Below are 22,705 nucleotides of genomic sequence, written 5' to 3' on the forward strand. Positions count from 1 at the left end.
CCCAGCACTAATAAAGTGCTCTGTCTGTGTGGTCTCCCGGCAGCCTCCCAACAGCCTTTGCTCTCCCCACTTCATAGGCCACAGATCTGACCTGAGAGCCAGGAGGCACACTCACCCACCAGGCCCTGTAGTACCCCACATATGGCACCCAGTCTTCCTCCAAGGCATCTCCCACAAATGGGCAGTAACTTTCCTAAACCCATTTGCGTGTTCTTGAAGGCTGCAGAGTCCCCCTCTGGATTCCTGCTTCCAGGGTGAGGTGGCCATAGTGAGCAAACAAGACTCCTGCTCCATGGCAGTCTCCTTTATTCTGAGGTCGGGTCTGATGTGCGCCAGGCTGGGCTCATACTCACTCCGGAGCCAAGGATGACTTGAACTTCTGACCTACCTCCTAGAATTCTAGGGTTACAGGCATGCACCACGGTGCCTGTTTCTGGGATGCTGGGGATTGAATCCAGGGTCTCTTTCATGCTAGCAGTCACTCTACCAGCTGAGCTACACCCCCAGCCCAGCGCAGGCATCCTCTTTCTAATCCCACCTTTGCTTGTTCAGTGACTCTCAGACTAGAGGGGAATCCTGGGAGACGTGGGCTCTCTGTAGATGCTGTTGAACACTGATGCCATCATAGGTGTACTGACTCCTCCTAGATGGGGTCTGGGGCCTGGCCCTGCCACTTGGCAGGTTTGTGGTTTCAGACATGTTATATAACCTCCCAACTCTTGTTCTCCTAATCCGGAAAATGTGTGTAATGACAGTGACTAGGGCAAGGCCTGGGCTTCCTCTTGTCACCATCACAGTTTAGTTAAATACTGACCCATGCCGTTCCGTTATTTACTAACTGACACTTCTGCAGGCCCTACAGAAGCAGGGCCTGTGATGGCCTGGAGAACACAGTGGGCTCCTACTTACCACTACTTGTTCACTGAAGAAGGGAGAGGCTCTTAGCCTTGGGAAATAGGAAACGCTAACTCATGCGTCTCGTTGCTGCTGCTGCTGCTGCTGCTGCTGTTACAGTTCTCATTATTATTGACTCATTGACAACTTTCATAAAGTAGCCCTGACTCTCAAAATAGCCTTGCAAGGTTGAGATGCTCATCCTGCAAGCAGTGAGCACAGAGACCCTGGTTTGCTATGGTGCATTTAAACACTGATTACCAGCCTGTTACTGCCCAAGCCACCTCATAGAAACAACACCCAGGAACCAACACTGGTGATAGATACTTTCTGAGAGCCTGTATCTTAAGAATAAGCGCACTTTGTGGGAGGCTAAACAGTTCTCACCCATATTTGGTGCCTGCAGAATTTCTCTTGTGCAAGAGACTAGAATTTTCAGTTCTTATGCAGCAGGACTCCCCGGCTGTGATCTACCATGGGGCCAACTCCCTGCTGGCTGTGGAGCTCCCATGGAAGGGAGGAAGAATTGTAAGACGAATTGCTGAATGGTCTTATTAATAAAAAACATGGAGCCAGGTATTGGGGTAAATCTGAGAGATCAGAAAAGCAGAAAGAAGCTAGCCACGTTCTTACCACTTGGAAATCCTCAGCCAAAGAGTCCTACTTCCTGTATACCCACACCTATATGCCTTTCTGTTCTGCATCTCACTTCCTCTCTCTGCCCAGCTACAAATCCTTCCTGTCTGTCTGTACATACCTCCAAACCTCTATAGTGCTGGGATTAAAGGTGTGTGTCACCATGCCTGGCTCTGTTCCCCAGTGTGGCCTTGAACTCACAGAGATCTGCATGGATCTCTGCCTCCCGAATGCTAGGATTAAAGGCGTGTGCTACCATTGCCTGACTTCTATGTTTAACATAGTGGCTGGCTTTTTCCTCTGATCCTCAGATAAGCTTTATTAGGGTGCACAATATTTTGGGGGACACAATATATCACCACAAAGAATACACACAGGCATGCCATGAGTGCTCAGCCAGTGAGAGACCAGATGACAGACCAATGGCAATGTCTGGTGGTCCTCACTGTTGTGTCTGAGCAGGTACAGAACTTGTCAGAGACTTGGTGATTGAAGTCCAATTGGTTCAACCAACTGCTTGGTGAATGAAAAAACTAATACATTAATGAACGAATGAAGTGCTGTATGCCAGATACCCTCTCAGTTTACTGGGATTATTTTATTTCATGCTTAGAATGTACTGTTTGGGGGTGGGGCACACAGATGACTTGATACCCAGAGGAGTGAAGTTATCTCTGGTCATCCTGGTCAATCTCAGGTCTCCCTGCTCCTTCTGCTGCCCTGAAGAATAGAGAGCTCCTAGCCACAGGGACCTCCCCTTCCTGGGACCATCCGGCTTGCCCCAGTTCTAACTTTGTGGCATCTCAAGGGGGCGGGGCAGGGAAGAGCAAGCTGCTGTCCAGGAGATATGATTCAGTTGGTCTTCCCTATGGGCACAACAAGACGTGGGGCCAGAGAAGGGAGGGCATGGTGTGGGGAGCAGAAGCTAAGGCATGCATCCACTCTCTGCAGCCTAGAACTGCCGTTGCTGATGTCGGCAGCATCACTCTGGCGTTACTGAGCTGTGCAGTGCCGGGGAAGTCCACACCATGCTTCGTTCCATCCTTGCCTTGTAGGAGAGAAGGCCTTACCTCTGTTCCTCTCCCTGAGGCCCAAGCATGGTCAGAGGCCAGTGAGGTGTTCTAAGGCCACTGGGAACAAGCCAGCGGGAGCTGGCCCTCCCCCGTAGACCTCTTGGCTCCAGAGCCTCACCCTTCCCAGGTTGGCTTCCCAAGGGCCACTTGATCATGGAGCAGCTGTTGTCCTTTATGAGCCTGGCTTGTCTCCCACTTCCAAGCCTAGCCTGTTCACTGGTCCCCACTGGTGTCTTACTGTCTGCTTCCAGTGCCTGAGATGAGAGATCTCCCAGGGCTATGCTGTGAGATACATGCAAGGCAGTGCTGATCCCTTCATGGAGGCTCTTCCTGAAGAAAGCCTTTGGTTCTGAATACCTGTGCCCAGTATCCTGGAGGAGCCAGGCTCCAGAAGCCAGCAGCCGCTATAATTCAGCCCTGGTTTTCTGAGCTCTTGATTACGTACACACTTGGAACTGAGTCCTAGTTCCTATACTGGCTAGAGACATTTCTAGTCCACAAAAAGATATCAGTCTTCCGTGGCTCCACCCTCTAGAATTAGACTAAGGGTCACACAGGTCGGAGAACACAGGGTCCAGTTACCTGGCATGGATGTAAAGCTGAAAGTTCATGACTGAAAAGCAGGACCCCTGGAGCCAGTAGCCATGCTGGCAGGCCGAAAGCAGGGTTGCAGCCAGCTTGGACCCAAGCGTGGCTCCTCTGACTACTAGCTGGGAGACTTTGGAAAGCTCTCCTGCCTTTCTGAGTCTGTTCTCCACGGGTCAGCATGGGTAATGATGCTTCCCTTGGGGGATGTAGGCAGATCAGCTGGAGAGACGGTTCTCTGAGGCCCGGGACTTGGTGCAGGGTCAGTCTACTGATGGCTCAGGGCTACCCTGTCACACAGGGCCAGAGCAAAGCAGCGTTAAACAGGGCTACCTATAGGTCAGTGCTTACACTCCAGTATCAGACCTAGGGTACAGTCTTAGCTCTGCCACACGCTCACTGTGTGACCTTAAGACAAGCAACTTAGACCCTCTGAGACCCATTTTCCTCTTCTGTAAGAACCAAGACTCCATGAGATAATGCAGGCACAGGTCTCAGCTCAAAGCTCAGTGGCCACTGTCACCGGGTCACCAGCCCTAACATCTGCTAGTCTTCAGCACGCTTCCTCCTGTGCTCTTGATGTGGGAACCTCCTTTGAGCCATCCCTCCCCTGGGGCTGCTGTGTGTGGACTGTGGTCTTTCCAGCTCAGTGCCCCCTGCAGCCAATTACTTCTCCCTCACCATGGCCTAGAGTGGGCTCCACAGCCTCCTGGAGAGTCTCCTCACTGGTGGCCCCAGGACACGCACTGGACATTCCCTTGTCAGCCTCAGTAGATGCTGCCTGTAGGGAGTGGGCAGCAGTAGGGACAGCTCTTGCTTCCCATGCTTGCTGTACATGTATGAAGTAGGCACAAAGCACTGTTGCCCCACCAGAAACTGGCCTTCACAGAAATGGCCTACCTTGTTGTATGACAGCTGTATTTATCCTCAGAACCGACCCCTAGCACCCAGATCATGTGGAACCCTCAAAGCTCCCCAGTGCTTATTTTATGACCCAGTAGTGTGGGCAGGCCTTCCAGCCTTCACAGACCTCTGACAAGGCAGCGGACCTCAGATGTGACCCACTAATGGGGAATTCAGAAGCTGACATCAGCTGCCTTGGTCTGCAGGACAACCCACTTCCGTGAATTTATACGGAAAAAATGAGCATTGACCACATTTTATGCTGTCGGAAATCATTCAGCACTTCTTTGGGTCTTTATACCTAAGCACCACAATTAGTAAGGAAAAATATTTTTCTTCTTTAAAAAAAAAAAAATCAATCTGGGTATGGTAGCACAGGGATGTAACCCCAGGACTTGGGAACATGGAGGCAGGAGTATTAGCAGTCCAGGGTCACTATCTGTGACACAGCCTGGGCTATGAGACCCTGAACAAAAACAAAACAAAACAAAACAAAAAACCAAACATATAAATAAAGCAAAGAATTAAAGCAACTGGCGCATCCCCTGACAAGTGCTAACATTTTGTAAATGAACTGTCCTTCCTGCTTTCTCCTCACACAGGAAGCAGCTGGAAGGACCAGTGTGGACTGTTTCATATCCCAGCCAATCTGGTGGACTACAAGGTTCAGTTGGAGCAGATCAAAGAGAGCCCCCAAACTTGCTTGGAGGGCCAGGGGTCACCTTTGTGGGTTTGGGTTTTCCCTTTTCTCTGGACTTGTTTATTCGCATTGGATTTTATTTTCATTTAGATACTTAACCAGGATGTGTCTAGGGACGGGGTTCGTTCCCAGAACTGAGTTCTTCTGGGGCACAGGCTGTGCCCTGGTCAGCTGTCTGTTGACTGGCCCCCATTTTCTCAGACAGGTTTCTTCTCTCGCCCTTTTCCTTGGCACTGGAGTGACTTGCCAAGTTGGCCTTCCACACTCAGTGTGCAAGTTCCCACGGTACCCACTTGGCTCCTGTTGCTTCTGATGTTGTTTCAATTCATAGGTTTTTGTTTTGTTTTGTTTTTTAGGTTTTTTGTTTGTTTTTACAACTCTAGGGATCTAACCCCAAGCTTCATGCACATTAGGCAAGCACTGTGCCACTGAGCTATTCCCTTGCCTTAATTCTGGTGTGGTTTAACTTTTCTTTAGTTCTTTTACCATTTTACAGCCTTCGTTTCATCTCTGCGGGTTGCCTGTTGAATGCCAGGAGCCTTGTCTTCCTGTGCCATGTTTCTAACGCTCTGTCCCAGACCTTGGCCCACACTGTCCAGAGGAGGGTCGCACTCTGCTCCTCCAGCTGTGTGCCACTGCAGCCCGTGACTTACTGGGGTTTTCCACGTGCGCTTCATTGGGTTTTCTTTCCATGGACTGTATCCTTGGATGTGGTGAAATCTACTGGGCTTTGAGGTTTATCAGCAGATAGGCATTTGGGTTTCCCTCTGGGCACACTCCCATCCTCTCCTGCCAAGAGCAGCCACAATTGCATGTGAGGAGAGGGAGCACAAAGCATTCTAGAAGCCCAGGTCAGCTCCTGCTGGGCAGCCTACTGTCACTGAATCCCTGCGAATTGGGACAAGCCCAGATGATCCCACTTTAAAGAGACAAGGCCCAGAGTTGCTCAGTGTCTGTTCTGTATGTCTACCCTAAAGTGTGTTGGGCTTACTTGTAGATTCTAGCAAGAGCCCCTCCTCTGCTCCTGTCTCCATGAATGAGAGACCTTCCATCTCTTCTCTGCAGGAACTCTAGTGACAGCCCAGGGGAAGCTCTGTGAGCTGTTAGTTACACACCTCCAGCTCCTCCTGAAGTGTTGTTGTTTCTGTGCCGAGTGTCCACTCTGTCCAGACACTCTGGCAGCCCCTTTCCTGTGTGTCGTCTTCCTGAGTCTCCATGGAGACCTGGGAGAGCTATGGGCAGCAACTGCCCCAGTCGTAAGTTAATGATGCTGAAGCTTGACCACAGATGCCTTGTGCTCCCACACCTTCCCTCCAGTGTATGTGTGGAACTCAGCATCAGACCTGACTGCAGCCACCAGGTTCCTGTCTTGAATCCGCTGATGTAGCCAGTGACCCGAAGCAGGCCACCTAACATCTCTGGAGTTAAGGAGACACAGAGGCAGGGAAGGGCGCCTTAGCAAATGCTGCGATGTCAGGGACACAACTAACCCATTTTCTGTCTCCTCTAAGGATATTAGAGTATTAATTTTTTATGTTTTGTGTTTCAAATGCTTCTTCTCATCAGGCTGTTGGGGTCAGGAGCCATGCCTTGTCTGGTGCTCTGCACTGTGTCTAGGACATGGGATGCGCTCTGTGAATATCTATAACACCAACACCTTTGCCTGGCACAGTGGACATTACTACATGAGCCGTGTCCTTGCGGTTGGCCCTCTCCACAGTGATCTGTCACTTACCTTTTCCGGTTTGCCGGCAGCCATGCTTCCCTACCACTGAGGCCACTGTCCCCACCACAAAACACCCTCTGATGGTGTAGCAAGGGGCACCCTAATGATGGCAGTGTTGACTCTAGATCCTACTGGGACAGCAGTTGTGCTGTGAGGAGGAGGAGGAGGAGGAGGAGGAGGAGGAGGAGGAGGAGGAGGTAGAGGTAGAATGGGGTGAAATTGGTACTGGACAGGTGGGCAAAGAAATAGGTCAGGTTTCAAGGAGATGACCAGGAGTTCAGGGCCCAGGGGTTCAAGTATCTTGGGCCCACTGTACAAGGAGTTGAGTTCTGATACACGAGGAGGACAGATGTGGTTGGGCCTGACCTAGCAGTGGTGGCCCCGGTGCAGACTAGCCAGAACACTACTTTCCCCGGGTGCCCCCTGCTGGTTGGGTTGCAGACATAGGCTTGGGCTGGGAAGCAAGACCAGGCCTGAGCCGGTAGATCTGGTTGAGTAGCACCTTCTAGTCCACACTGCCCTGGAGAAGGGTGGAGCTCACAGAGATGGCCCTGCTGAACTGCATCTCCAACCACTAAAAGTGGCTTTCCTAGAACTTCCTGGTGGGGACCTGCAGGTATCCTTTCACCGTGAAGAAAAATGGGAGACTCAAAACCCCTAAACCTGACAACTCCAAATAACTCAGTGGTGGGCAGAGGGCCTAAGGAGGCCTTGGGACTTTCCTGCTTCGAGATCCTTCGCTCTAAGAACGTAGGAATCAGTTTGGATCTAGCTAGTCCTCCAAAAGTCTGCCGCTCATTTCCCAGCGAATGCGGGGAAATTGATGACGGAGGCCCAGTGTCGGTTACAGCCTCCACTGAGTCACGAATAAAGCTGTCAGCTTTGTTGTTTTTGGTGTACTTAAAGACTAGGCACTGAGTGACCACAGATCTGTGAGTGTATTAGGGGAAATGGAAAATACTTTGTCGACTTAAACAGCGTCTGTGAGCTCACTCTCTGGCTGGGATCCTGGTGGCCTGGGACGTTTGGGGAGCCTTTCTGTGCACAGTAGCAGATCTTGGAGCCAGCACTGGAAAGACAAGCTTGGGAGTGTTTTCCTTGGCACGTGGCAGCCTCCGTTCTACCCAGTGTAGACGCAGGTTCCCGAGGCTTTCACTTTGGGAGTCATCTCCCGTTTCCTTTTGATGACGTTCGCACCTCTGGATGCTCTTTATAGCACTCAGAGAAATGAGGGGAGTTGGGCTGGAGATGACAGGGCCAACGCTGCCCCCCAAAGGGTGACTGGAGTAGGGTGCCTGACAGTGGTAGCTGTGCTGTTTTCTTCCACCAAGCAGGGGAAGTTAAGGGTCAGATTGAAGAGTTGTCTGTGTGCAAATAAAACCTCAGCTTTGGCTCCAGTTGGACCCGATTCTCTGAGCCCTACTCTGCACCTTGATGGTAGACCTGAAGAATGGAGAACCAAGTAGCACACAGCCTTGACCTGTGCGCATGGCGTCCATGCTGTGACAAAAGAAGGGGCAGGAGAGCCCAAGAGCGTAGGGACAGACAGGAGGGAGGGGACTCTAAGCATCAGTGGTCCATCAGGGTAGAGAGACTGGAGAGGCATCCCAGGGGCAATAAAACCTGTCTCTGTTGAGGATGGAAAGTCATCAGGTGAGTGAGAAAGATCACAGAGTGCAGACTGGGTTGGTCTTGGATAGCCCAGATGCAGGTGGTGGGGCAGGAGATGAAGAGGGACCTCTCAGCAAATGGCTATGGTCCTCCCCATCCTAACCCTGATGACCAAGTCTTCAACCAAGAGCTGAGGATGCTCAAAAAACCACTTGCCAAAATATGCTTATTCCTTTATTGATAGGAAGGAAGGAGGGAGGGAGGGGAGGGGAGGGGAGGGGAGGGGAGGGGAGGGGAAGGGAGGAAGTGTTTGCTCCTCCATGTGAACTTTAGGATGCATTTCAGATTTTGTCAAGTGTGAACGTTAATGAGGACACATTCCTCATTCCTCTTTCAAACTGCTGTGTTCTATCGGAGAGAGGAACTTAAGAATCATGACAGTTGAACATTAACAGGGCAGTCATTGACCTGATGAAACTGAGCCTTCTCGTCTAAGCAATATTAATTATTTCATCATTTATTTACATCTGACTTTATGTCCTTGAGAGTCTTTATAAAATACTTCCATTGTTTGAGAATTTCCTACAATGTGTTTCGATCACATTTACCACCCCCCTTGTCCAACTACTCCCATATCCCCCCCCACCTGCCTGCCCACCCACCAAGTCTAGTTTGTACTGCCTAAACACTCTTGCATATGGAGCCATCCAATCATCCAGTGTGGTTGACCTGCCCGGGGCCACAGCACCATAAAAACACCTGACTCCCCCACCCTCAGCAGCCATCAGTTGCCGATAGCTCTTCGGCTAGGGTGGGACCATGTCCACCTCCCTCCCCCATGCCGAGATTCGTCTGCTTGAACTTGCTGGGATCCTGTGCATGCTGTTAGAACCTTTGTGACTTCATGTGTGTGACCGCTGTATTGAGTCCAGAAACCCCTGTTCCACTGGAGTTCTTGACCAGCGTGGCTTGTGCAGTCTTTCTGCCCTCTCTTCAGAGATGGTCCCTGAGCTGGAAGGAGCGGTGATTACACAGGGGTGCCGTTTAGGGCTGAGCGCTCCACGGTGTCGCAGTCTCTTCGCGTTGAGCAGTCTTAAGAGGGCTTTACTCTGTTCGTTTTGATTTGATCATGATAGTTTTGTGTTCTCACCTGAGAAGTTAAACACAGGGGGACAGAGACGACACAGAGAAAACTGCACATTTACTCTGTGTGTGTGTGTGTGTGTGTGTGTGTGTGCACGCGCGTGCGCGCAGACCCACGGGAAGGTCAAGGACGGCTGTCCATAGTTGTTTTTCCTCTTCTAGCGTGTGGTTTGGTGCTGGCGCTCAGGTACTCAGGCTTGGCAGTGAGCGTCTGACCACTGAGCCATCTCGACAGCCCCACCTTCATTTCAATAAAATGGATTATTCAAAGAGGGAGTAAATAAGTCTGGAAATTTTCACATGTAATTTTAATAGTGTGGTATAACTTCTCTATCTAGTGTTCATGTGTATGGATGCACTCACTTCTTTCTGCGTTTACTTCCAGGTGTTCGATATTTTTTGCTGTTCTGTTTTTCCGTTACATTTTCCACACGATGACTATTGGCATGTAAGAATGGTACTGGTGTTTCAGTTTGAAGTTGACTCTGCTAGGGCTGATGGTGCTGCAGCTGATTGTCCTAAGTTGTCTCGTTATATAACTGTTATGATAGCTGATCACATCACGTGCCAACAACGGCAGTGCCGTGTGCACCTCTTATTATTTCACACGTGTTGGTTTTGTCTCGTCCCATTGACTTGTGCATTGATGTGTGGCAGACAGTCTGCATTTATCTCGACTTACTCAGACTTCAATATAACAATACTGTTTAGTTTTCTAATACTCACCTCTCATCAAATTCAAGAAGTCTGCTTTACAGTGCATCATTAGGAATAGATAGTAAAGGTGTCAGTATCATTCACCATCTCTCCAGATCACATGATGCAATAAGATTGTCTGGCTTATTGGTATTTTTATATTTTGATTGTTTTATTAACTTACTTGGAAATATTTTAATTGTTTTGTGTGCATATTGATACAATTCATGTTGGTATGTGTACATGTGTGTGTGGGCATTCGTGGTAGCCAGAGGGTCATTATCAGGTGTCTTCCTCCCTGAATGTGGAGAAACCATTTCAATTCAGCTAGGCTGGCTGGCCAGTGAGCTGCGAGGATACACCTGTCTCTGCCTCCCCAGTGCTGGGATTATAGATGTGCATTGCCACACCCAGTTTTTATCTGGTTCTTTTGCCTTCATGGCAAACATTTTATTGATTGAACTATATCCCAGCCCCGCGTTTCATTCTTTTTTTAAAAAAAATTTTATTTTATTTTATTTCTTATCTTTTGGGGGGTTTTTTTGAGACAGGGTTTCTCTGTGTAGTTTTGGTGCCTGTCCTGGATCTCACTCTGTAGACCAGGCTGGCCTCGAACTCATAGAGATTCACCTGCCTATGCCTTCCAAGTGCTGGGATTAAAGGTGTGCACCACCACTGCCCAGCTTATTTTTATTTTTTTAAAAAGATTTATTTATTATATATACAGTGTTCTGTCTGCATATATCCCTGCCCACCAGAAGAGGGTGCCAGATCTCACTACAGATGGTTGTGAGCCACCATGTGGTTGCTGGGAATTGAACTCAGGACCTCTGGAAGAGCAGCCGATGCTCTTAACCTCTGAGCCATCTCTCCAGCCCTCATTCTTTTTTTCTTTTTAAATAATTTTTTGTTTTGTGATATAATATCATTTTCCCCTTCCCTTTCCTCCTTTCCTCCCTCCAATCACTATCATGTACCTGCCCTTTCTCTCTCAATTTCATGGCCTCTTTTTCCTTAATTATTGTTACATACATACATATGTATACATACAAATATATTTTGTATAGTTAGGTGTGTAAATACATCAGTACAACCCCTGCTCAGTTCATATAATGTTTCTTGTATGTGTGTGTTTGGGGGGCTGACCATTGGATATTGGATAACAGTGGTGTGCTCTTCCCTTTGGAAGACTGTTTCCCCCACTCTCAGCATGCCTTATTTGCCTGTAGTTCTTTATTGAGGGTTGAGGCTTCATGGACTTTCCCTGTTCCGTGTTGCCATGTTTATTGGTGCCATCCTTGCTCAGACAGCCATGTTGATAAGACTTCATGGATACACAGTCGCACAGCAACTCCCTGATCATCTGGCTCTTACCGTCTTTCTGCCTCCTCTTCTGCAGTGTTCCCTGAGCCTTGGGTGCAGGAGGAGTATCTGTTGAGACTATACTGTGTTTGATTGGTTGTGGCTTTCTATGATGATCTCCATCTGTTGCAAAGAGAAGTTTTCTTGATGAAGGGTGAGAACTGCACTTATCTGTGGTATAAGGACAAATATTTAGAGTGTGGTTAGAAGTTAGGCTGGTTTAGTAAAGTGGTGATTGTAGATTCTCCTCTAAGATCCATGACCTCACTAGTCCTAGGGTAGTTGGCTAGGTTTCCAGTCCCAGGCATGATTTCCCTCTGGTTGAGCTGGTCTTAAGTCCCACTAGAGAGCTGTTGGTTACCCCCAGGATATGCGTTCACCATTGCACCCTTAGGGCTATCATACCTGGCTCGTCATTGCTGTGGTTCTTAAGTGTCATAGCTGGGTAGGACTGTTGGTGGCTTTCCTACTTGAGAAGCTTACATGGCACCTTCTGCTACCAGGACAGCTAGTCCTCAGGGAGGAGGCTTCAGAGACAAATCCAGCACAGGGGCTTTGGGCCCTGTGTCCAAAGTGTGTTGTCTTTTCAGCAATAGGGACTTCCCTCCCACCTCTGAGGGAGTATACCAAGGGCGGCGGCAGCCTGTGATGGTCAGGAGTCTCTTGGACAGCCCTGACCAACAACTCAGAAGCGGTCTTCCCGTGCCTGCTGCTGTTAGATGGTCTATGGCTCTGTGGGGACATTGTCATCCCACCTCTTCTCATTCTTCGGGTGACCCCTGTGGCTCCTTTTCATGCCACCTCTGCCCGGTTTTACTACAACAGGTAAACTAGTCCTGAAAAAGAACTGCAAGTACTTCTGGCTTTCTCTGTGCTCTGAAACTGTTCAGTGTCCGGTTTGCTCTTGAGGTTTTATGGATGAGTTTCTTGAAACATGTTGATACCATACTTCAGGATTAGAGCAACTTTCTCAATGTTAATATTTTTCTCTTTTGTGGGTATTGAATTGTTTTTGGTTATTGAAAAGTTTATTGTCTCTTCTTGACACAATTTTGAAAAGACAACTTTTTTATTAAGCATTCATTTCATCTACCTTTTAAATTTTTTTCCTTATTTTTGATTGTTTCATACATATATACAATGAAATATGATCTCCTCTACCCCATTTCCTGCCATCAGCTCCTCTCCTTAGTCCCCTCAACGCACACCCTTCCAATTTCACGCCATTTTTTTTATAACCCACTGAGTCCATGTAGTGCTGCCCATATGTATTTGGGGTGGCCCTTTCACTGGAGCGTGGGAAACCTACCAGTGACCACACCCTCAGTAAAGAATGATTCTCCCTCCCAGCACCTGCCACTGCTCCTCAGTGTGGTGTGGAGCTTGGAGGGATCCATCCTGTCTGTGTGACTTGATCTTGTTAAGGCAACTTCAGTGGCTGCTGTCCAGAAGACAGCATGTCACAGCACTGCTCTCTGTCTACCTCCTCTTCCATGATGTGCCCTGAGCTTTGATGATGCTGCAGGGTGGAGCTGGGGCAGGGGGATTGATCTAAAGGTCTTGCCTAGGACTGAGCGTTCAGTCTCTTGGTGTCCATTCTTTGACGTTCTACATCTCTCCCGTGATGCCTACCCACTGCAAAAAGAAACTTCTCTGACCACAATTGAAAGTAGCCCAGGTCTATGGATAGAAACATGGATATTTAGAAAACATTTTTTAAAAAAGAATTGCAACTATTTTAACTTCTCTACCACACTTGGACTCATATCCCTCTCTCATCCCTAATTATATACCAGTCTTTTAAATCTTATTTCTCCCTTTAATCATACATATTAAAGAGTTGACTGCTTTTTTTTTTTTTTTTTTTGAGACAGGGTTTCTCTGTGTATCCCTGGCTATCCTGGAACTCATTCTGTAGACCAGGCTGGCCTCGAACTCACAAAGATCTGCCTGCCTGTGCCTCCCGAGTGCTGGGATTAAAGGTGTGCACTATCACCACCAAGCTTTTGTTTTGTTTTGTTTTCAAAATTAAACTTCACCTTCATTTATACTTCTGATTTTAAAAATTCACAGGCCCACGAGACAGCTCAGTGAGGAAAGGCACCAGCCACCATGCTGACCACCTGAGTTCCATGCCAGGCCCACATGGTGGAGGTGGGAGCCTGCTTTTGCAAGCTGTCTTCTGACTTCCACATGTGCATCAGAGTGTGCAGATGCACACACACACACACACACACACACACACACACACACACACACACACAGAAATAAATGAATGTCATTGAAACATTCACATCCGTTATTTCTGCTTTGTGTTTGGTCTGTGTTCCTCTGTTTGGTTTTTCTCTTGTTCCCCTTTATCTAAAGTGTTAGTGGAAGTGTTTGCTGCTAATTTCCTTTCCCTCAGTTCCGTGACTTCGCGTCACATGGACAGTTTGTGACTTTACTTCTTTCTTCTCTGAGCAGTTTGGTGAGTTGTTTTTTCCCTCTCCAGTACAGTACTTTATAAAGTTTGTTTTCACCCCAGGGGAGAGGAGGGAATGGAATTGTTCCAGGCCCACTGACCACATGGGTTCTGAGTGTGGGAGGTATGGTTTCTCCCAGAGGAAAGAGTGGGGAGCAGGGTGTCGCGGAGACCAGCATGTCAGCTTCTTTTCTTCTGCCAGTGAAGTTACTGAAGGATCCAGTGAGACCATCTACACAGCACAAAACAAGCCCAATAACAGTAAACAGATGCACACCCTCCCTCGCCTTCTGACTGCCCGTCTGAGCCCCGCACACAGCCTCATGGGCCTCGGGGGACTTCTGGCTGACGGTTTCTGCCTCCTCACACCGTAGATCTGCAGATCTTACTCAGGTGGTGAGGAGCCTGAGGCCATGTCCTCCGTTCTCCTAGGGGAGTCTGGAGGGGGTTGAATCTCCTGGACATCAGGGTTCTGTCCAGGCTACAGGACTTTGCCCACGTGCCTTTGGAATCATGAGTCACAAAACAGAAAGACACTAATGAGGCCATGTGCTCGACCGGAAACCATGGCTTCTCCCCACCTGACACGTGACTGGCAGTCCAGGCCCCTTGCTGAAGGCCTGGGAAACATTTATCTCCCTGGCAGTCAGAGGCCACCAACTTCCCATAAGACTTACTCTTTAAACGAGAATTCATTCTGAAGTTACCACTCTGCGTGATGGATGTTAATTGGCAGGCATTAATTAATACAATCATATCCATCTTCTCAGGGAGCCAGGGCTGCCCGCAGACAGTGGGTCTGCTTGGTGATGTCTGAACACACCAAACCAAATCATGCAGAGTCTAATGAGCAGGACGCTATTATTTCATTTGGAACTTACCAGGATGGTTTATGGGGTGGAACCACACAAGTGTAGCTCCAGTGCCAGCTCCTCATTTCTGAATTCTGAAAGTCATCTTTTCAGGCAGAGCAAAGATCGTGGAAAAAAGTCTTTCATCTCAGATTTTGAAAAAGAGAAAATAGAAAGTGGTAAGATGGAAAAGTGGCGCGTTCTCCTGCCGGGCAGGTTTCTTTTCCCTTCGACACAGCAGAATTTTCCATATTGAAAAGATAGCCATGTGAGAAAAACCAAAACCAGACTCGGGCTGGAAGTGAGACAAGGCCGGCGTGAGAGAACAAGGGTGCAGTGAGTCTTCCCTGGGCTGTGGGGAGCCGGGCCAGCCATGGGCCTTGGCTCGGCGGGGCTGCCGGCCCCAGCTTGCAGACGGTTCTGGACACCACCAAGCTGGGGTCCTCTTGAAAGCATCTCCTCTGTCAAGGGGTGCTCAGCTGGCCTGATACAAAGGTGGCACAGGCTAGCAGCGAGGTCTGGGGAACCGTTTGCCTCAGGAGGGCTGGTCTGGAGTGGGCATGGTCGTGGGATAGTGCTGGCTGGCCGCAGTGCCCTCAGGTGACAGGCCATACCGCATCCCTTACACCCCCAGCTCAAGCTGGGGTCCTCTTCCTTTTACCAGCCATGCCTCCCAGTCCCTGCCCCTAGCGCTGCTGTCGAGATAGGCCTGAATCCCACCCTGCTCTCCTCCCAAGCCTCAGTTTCCTCACTGGCACAGTGTGGGCAACGAGAGTCCCTGCCCTAAGGTGTTGTGAGGGGTCCTGAGACCAGCAGCACCCCCTCCCTGCACGGTAGACAGTGGCCATTCCTGGCGCTCCAGCTCCCCTCGGTGTCAGTGCCTCACCCTCTAGCCCAGTCCCTTGGCACCGCTCAGCCTCACTGCGGCCAAAGCCGGTGCCTGGGCCAGCAGCACAGTGTCATCTGCCGCAGTCGCTGTCTCAGAGGAACAGGAGCTCTCCTATCCCAGTCCAGATGGGCTCCCTGCACTGGGCCAGCTGCAGGGTGGTCCCACCATCGTTGGTTATGGCAGTGGTAGCCAGACCATCCTTCCCGTGGACATCCCGCTGTTACTTCTAGTGGGGCTGTGTGGTGGAGTTGGCAGGGCCCCCAAGTCTGGGTGGGCCGCTGATGTGCAGACCTGAGACAGATGTGCCCAGGCAAGCCTGATACGGATAACAGGAGGGAGCAGCCAGAGTCTGGAGAACGTTAATCCCAAAGTAGAAATAAGGAGAAGAGAGCCGTAGCCTGGGCACCCACCCCTCCCCAGGTTCAGCTGTTCTGTGTCCCCATCCTGCTTCATTCCAGGCACTCCGGGCTGCTGGCTGCAGCGACATAAAGACTAACATGGCAGTTATGTGAATAACTCCTGTATGTGAATCCTGCCTTGGCCACTTTCCCACTGTGTGGCCTCAGGAAAGCAATGTGCTTTCTTCTGGCTTCTGTTCCTTTGTCTATAGAAGAGGGCCAGTGGTTTGCTGGTGGAAGCATTGTCCTTACACAGCAACAACCTGGCCACACCTCTCCGTTTAGGATGTAGGAAGTGCTTAGTAAACCTGAGTCATTGTCTTTTTTTTTTTTCCTTTTTGACAGGGTCTCATGAAACTCAGGCTGGTCCTATCTTACACTCACTAAGTAGCTAAGGATGACTATGAGCTCCTGATCCTCATGCCTCTACCGTCAGAGCGATGGGATTGTAGGTGTGTGCCATCATGTCCACTTCACGTGGTACTGGGGGTCACACCCAGAGCTTCATGCATTCTAGGCAAACACTCTACCCCTGACCTGCAGCCCCAGCCCCAGCCCCGTGGTGATTGTCTCTCGAGTTGGCATCTTTCCTCAGCTACAAAACGAGGCTGATGAGAAGCATCTTCCAAGGCTGTGGGCCGGGTTACACAAATGCCCTTCATTCTCACAGTCACCAAGCAGCTGTGTGTGTTCTGCTCTGGGGACCCACTCCAGGAGCAGGAGCCCTGCTCCCAGGCCTTGAGGTCTGAGGGAGTCAAGGGACGTGAACAAGCATCTGGGTTATGTTTTAGGTTAGAAATACCTCCTGTGATCGGCTAATACAACACAGAAAGGGCTTCCCTGGACTCATGCGCTGTTCACAGAAATGCACACTCCTGCAGCTGTGGTTGAGGGGGCATAGGGTTGTCAATGTATCACTACACAGGTTCTGTCTTGGCTTCATAAGACTCAGGTCTCCCCAGTCACTCATCCTGTCCTCACCACCATGACCTTAGTCTAACACTCAGGGCCTGAGGTGCAGGCAGGTACTAGAGTCTGGGTGTTTACAGAGGGGAATCAGGGACTGACTGTCTGATACCTAATGAGCCCCCACCCCTCCCCAGGATCTGCTGAACTCCTCTGGCCTTGGTTTGCAGAGCACCACTCAGGAATGAGGCCCAGGGCCACACTGTCCTTTTGGTGCAATACCAAGGGAGTCTCCAAGTAGAGCTGTGTCTGAGCAAGGGCCGCTCTGTGCTTTGGAGGCCAATAGAATGATTATGGGAGCTGCAGCCAGGCAGAGCTGGTGTAGGTCCTAGTACACAGTAGTGAGACTGTGTGCAGCCTTTATCTCTTCAGTTTCCTTATCCCAGAGGGGATGGTCAGGAAGGGACAGCGTGTCACAGTAGACCCTAGGGAAACTCGCTGTCCCATGTGCGCCCCACCCCCCGCCCCCGTAGTTTCTCTGCTCCTGGGCTGAGCTGCTGCCCAGCCTCTGAGTCAGCCAAGCTGGAGTCTGCACACTGCATTTGGAACCACCCCACCCCATGGCCCACATCCCTCCACCCCCACACAGCACTGGGGGATGCTTTTTGTTGTGGTTGCAGCCATAATGGGATTTTCAGGATTGCCATTATGGAATCCTCAGGGAGGTAACTAAGTTACATTTTTTGAAAAAGAGGAAGAAAAACAAAGTTCAAGAGAAAGAATAAATCTGTGAATTCAAACCCACCACACTTAGAATGTCTATTCAAGGAAAATGATTACTAATTATTAAAATTTGGAGAGCAGTACCATCAGGAGGAGAGGAAACGGTCATGGCCCCTGCAAGAAGTGCCAGCAGATGCTCTGTGATTTAATGGTTTCCCGGAACAATGTGAGGCTATTTTAAAAGCAGACAAATGACTCATGGTACCCAGCACCCGAGGTCTGTGGTAGCAGGAAGCTTGAGTTGGAGGAGGGAGCCTAGGCTCCACTTCCCTCTCCATCAATTACCAGCTGTGTGACCTTAAGCCAATTTCACATCCTCTCTGAGCTTCCTTTTCCTCCCTTATACAGTGGGGGTTTGGAAGGATAAGTCAGAAAATGAACATGTGCCTGTCGTGGTGGTGCACACCTTTAATCCCAGCACTCGGGCGAGAGGCTGAGGCAGGCCGATCCCGAGTTCAAGGACAGCCTGATCTACAGAGTGAGTTCCAGGACAGCCAGGGCTACACAGAGAAACCCTGGCTCTAAAAACCAAACAAAAGAAGAAGAAAAGGAAATGAACTTGTGACGCTTAGCAGGTGCTGGTCCATCCACAAAACTCAGATGGGAACCGTCTGTGTGTAACCACACTTAGTTTATTAACATACACTCTTAAGGCTAGAAGTGTTCCTCTGATGGACACGTTGGCCAGAACCATACTTCTGAAATACAGTGTTCTCGTTGTTTCTTCAAGTAGATTGTTTTACAGCACAATTACATAACGTGGAAATATGTACAGTGCATGTAAAATATGACTATACAGTATTCTGTTTGTCATTAGTAATATTTGACATTGGTCAGGATTTTAGTGCACAAACATTTTGGTAACAGTTACCTTGAATATTATAAAGCTAACATCTTTTTCAGGTTATGAAGGTCCCTCTAGGCTTTACTACATTTAAAGTCATTAAATGTAGAAATCTTACATTTTTTCAAATATTTATTTTTGTTATTTTAAATTAGATGTATGATGTGTGTGTACATGTTGAGACATGTGCATGTGTGTGCAGGCGTCCACAGAAACCGATGCCCCTGGAGCTGGAGTTAGAGGCGGTTGTGACCTGCCTGCCATAGGTGCTGGGAACCAAACTTGGGTCCTCTGCAAGAGAGGTGCACACTCTTAGCTGTCGCTCTAGATCTAGAAATCCTGAAAGCAAGGGGAGAACCTTGAAATCCTGGACTAGGGACATGGAGGACGTCAGATATTGTCTGAAGGCTACTGATTCAAGTCTATCAAAGTATATCAAGTCAAGTCGGGTATCAAAGTATACAAGTACTGTTTTTGTTAAAGCTATGCAGACAGATTTTTTTTTTTAACTTTAGATCTATTTTTAACCTAGAAGTTTCTTATGTGTGTGTCCTTCCAGTGGCTGGAATTTTTTTCTGTACTTCACTCCTAGATGGAGTACAGTAAAGTCAAAGAATGTGGGTAGCATGGTGTTGAGTTTTTGGAACTCACTGGCCTCTCCTTACAGCCGTGTAAATCAATGTTTGTGTTCTATGAGTATCTAAAAAGAACTGTAGTTTTAGTTATAGAAATATAAGTTTACAGGGACTACGGGGATGTCTCAGTGAGTGAAGTGCTTGCTTGAGTAAAACCCTGAGCACCTGTGTGGACACCACCACCACCCAAACCAAACCTGGTGTGGCAGCATGCTGTTTGTATAACTCCACCTGGAGTCTAGCCAAAATGGCAAGCTCCACATTCAGTCAAGACCCATCTCAAATCATAAGGTGTAGAGTAATAGAGAAGGACACCCTGAGATCCCCCTGCGGCCTCCACATGCACCCGCGTGGGAAAACACACCCACATATGCATATACACAAGTAAGCCAAAGCTCACTGGTTTTGTTACAGCGTTATCTGTGCATGCCTGCTATATATACACGTGTGTGTGTGTGTGTACGTACATGCTCATTCATAAATTGCAGAAGAGGCAAGCCAAGGCTTCCTAGTTATGGTTGTAGCACACGCAGCTGCTTGTAGCTGTTTTTTGAGACAGGGTTTCTCAGTGTTAGCATTTTTTAAGTTCACTTTTTTCCCTGGTGGTTTCTTGCTTTATATGTTTAAATGTGGTTTTGTTTCATGCGTGGGGATTCGGCGCCGTTGACGCCTCCCCATCGAGTCTGTTTTCACCCATGGCAGTCGTTGCTCTTTGCCTGGATCGGTGTTTTCTGTCTCCAGTTCTGCTTTGCGTTGCTTCTCCTGCCCAGTCCCTCGTGTATGGCGGGGAGAGTATTGGCGTTGCTCCCGGAAGGGCACACCATCCACTTTTCTTTCATGTCTCCAGATAGTCAGCTGACTCGGTAGTCAGTCAGCTGAGAACCGTGGAGAGGCTCAGCCCACAGAGCAGCCCCTGCTTTTCTTCCTTCTCGTCCAGGTGGATTGATTGTCTTGGAACCCACCCCCAGCTCATCACTGGCCTTCTGGAGTCCTGTTCTTGCACCACATCTTATTTCTTGTTAAGCATCTCAGTCTACCATTGGGTTTTGTGTTTTGTTTTTTTGTACAGGGAAGTATCTCATTCTTAACTCCTGTTCCTCCATTAATTTGTAATTGTATGTATATGTGCACGTGTGTGGGAGCAGATAGACAAATAGCTAAACAAATAAGTAAAAACCACAAAATCTGTTCTCCTGGGCATGTCGGCTTAGACTTAGTTATTAACCTTCCCCAGTCATTGAAGAGTAGGCATAGCCACCTGTTATTTTCCACGTGGATTATAGGTACAAAACCTCGCTGTTGACCGCTGTGCAGATTAGACATACTAGAATCTGCCAGCATCCATTTCGGTTGTTGCTCAAATATTTGACATATAGTTGAGCATGAAAAATGAGTTAGTCAGAATTAGAATTCAAGTCCAAGTAGTATGTTCAGTTTCCACAAGCTGCTCTGTATAACTTCTTGGAGAGGGGCCAATTTAACTCTAGAGTTCATGATGCACCCTACCATAACTCAGTGTCTTCTTTAATCCTAGGAATCTACCTTCTGGATTTGATCTACATTGATTCTGCATACCCTGCCTCTGGCAGCATCATGGAAAACGAACAAAGATCCAACCAGATGAACAACATCCTCCGGATCATTGCTGATTTGCAAGTTTCCTGCAGCTATGGTTAGTACCTTACCCCTAGAATTGTGAAAGCTTGCATTGTTGCAATCTGGATCCAGTGCTTTGGCCACAAGAAGGCTCCAGGAGTCAGATTAGCCCCACAAAGCTCCCCACGGTACTGTCCTGAGCTTTAGACTTGGGCTAGGCCTTTTACACATCTCCAAAGATTCTGCAAACTGGATATCCCTGTCACTTCATTACACACGAGGAGCACACAGTTTGACCACTAAGATGACACATTCAGTGAGAGGCATGTCCCAGGTCAGGCTGGCTCTGGGCCATTTATCCACGAAAAGCCTCATGGGAAGCTCCCAGATAACTCCAGGTGGATTTGGGTCCATATTCCCTCCACCTGTGGCTCTCCTGTTTGAGGCCCCCATTGGCCCTGCACTAGGGCAGCAGAGGCAAGAAGGAAGAAGCCAACAAGGGTAATCTGTTGGCCAGACTTGCCGAGGAGGCCAGGCCGTGTCGTCTAGTGTTGGGCCTGAACGGAATGGGGCAGTGACTTGGTAAGCCACTGGCCAGGCTCTGCTGCTCATGGCCGAATACAAAGGGTGAGCATTGCCAGGTGACTGGAATACACAGGGCTTCCTGGAGACTCCTGTACCTGAGATGTTAGAGTGCTGAACAGGCCATCCACCTGGACACGGATTTCCTACAAGTCTGTGAACTTGGTGTGGAGCCTAAATGTGAGTCAGGTGCCCCGGTCCCTCGTGAGAAAGAACAACGATCCAGCCAGGGAGTCAGCAGCGAGAGGAGAATGGAGAACAGAGCTGTAAACCGGCCTCTCTGCTGCTGGGTTTCACAACAGAATAAAAGCCTGGGTGTACCAGAGGGGTGTGAGAAAAGAAGGCCAGCCCTACCTGTCACACACAGGTGTGAGACAGCTGGCCGCCTCTGCTTAGGAGGACCACAGGGAAGCCCCAAGTCACAGCATTTTGGGGCAAGATAGGGTCTGCATCGGAGGCCAGCTCTCCTCTGAGGCCTGCATATTCTAGAGCCTTCAAACACCCACATCATTGTCTGCTGACCAGCAGAGCAGCTGCAGACTCAGGCTTGTAGTATACACCAGGGGGCAAGTCTTGGGCTGCATCTTGGAAAGTCACTTCCTCCTCTCCATGGTTTATTCATGTGTGAAAATAGGGCCACACACGGTTCCCGGCCCTCAGCATGTGCCAGAATTTTCCAGAACCCAGAGAAGATGCGTTCTTGTCACTGTGCTCTAGACTTGTGCCTGCCGCCATCAGCTTGGAGAACAAGTGTCATCATCCTCATTCAAAGATGATGACGCCACCGAGGAGTTAGGGAAAGAGAAATGCCCTTCAGAGCCTCGGAGTCCGGGGCCTGAAGACCACAGGTCCCTGCTGCTCTCCTCAGCCTCTCCTTTCATGTCTGCCCCCTTCTCAGGAGGAGTGCGGTGACAGTGAAGGTCTGAGGAGAGCGACCGAGGTGATGCTGTGACCGTGGCACAGGACTCACAGGCTGAGGTAGACCTGGCCTTGCCACTTCTCAGTGATAGGACCTTTGTGTATTGCTGTCCTCTCCTCCATGTGACGGGGACAGCCTTTCTCCTGCACAAGTCAGAGTGAAGGCTAGAACAGACGTCTGCTGTCTGTCACCTGGAACAGAGCCTGCCGTCTGGGTTGGACTTCTGCACTGCCTGGGATGGTCTGGCATTCATGGCACACAGAAAGAGACTCTCCCCCACCATCACAGGAAATGTGCTGGAGGCGTAGACACATGACCTGGTCTGTTCTTGAGGCCAGGGCTGCAGCTTGCCCCAGCCTTAGCCTCTCTCCTGCCGCCGAAGGCTTGAGGTCACTTTCCAAAGGGCAGAATCCAAACCTGACCACCCCTCCAGGGCCTGGCCCCAAGGACAGTGAACCAGCCTCAAGATGCTGCATGTGTCTGTGTCAGCATTCCCTGGGCTGGGGAGT

General features: G+C 49.3%; 1 protein-coding gene across 17 annotated transcripts in view; it reads left to right on the forward strand.

Moving 5' to 3' along the window:
* Window positions 1–22,705, forward strand: part of Ralgps1 (Ral GEF with PH domain and SH3 binding motif 1) — a 243,215-nt gene that overhangs the window by 182,348 nt on the left and 38,162 nt on the right. For all 17 annotated transcript variants that reach the window (XM_052723160.1, XM_052723159.1, XM_052723162.1 and 14 more), the window contains one exon: window positions 20,634–20,771. In XM_052723160.1, coding sequence (XP_052579120.1) covers window positions 20,634–20,771 — 138 coding nt within the window. The remainder of the gene's footprint in view (window positions 1–20,633; window positions 20,772–22,705) is intronic.

Source organism: Peromyscus californicus, unplaced genomic scaffold (assembly GCF_007827085.1).
Source record: "Peromyscus californicus insignis strain IS unplaced genomic scaffold, ASM782708v3 Scaffold_7__1_contigs__length_154581171, whole genome shotgun sequence".
NCBI classification, from domain to species: domain Eukaryota; kingdom Metazoa; phylum Chordata; class Mammalia; order Rodentia; family Cricetidae; genus Peromyscus; species Peromyscus californicus.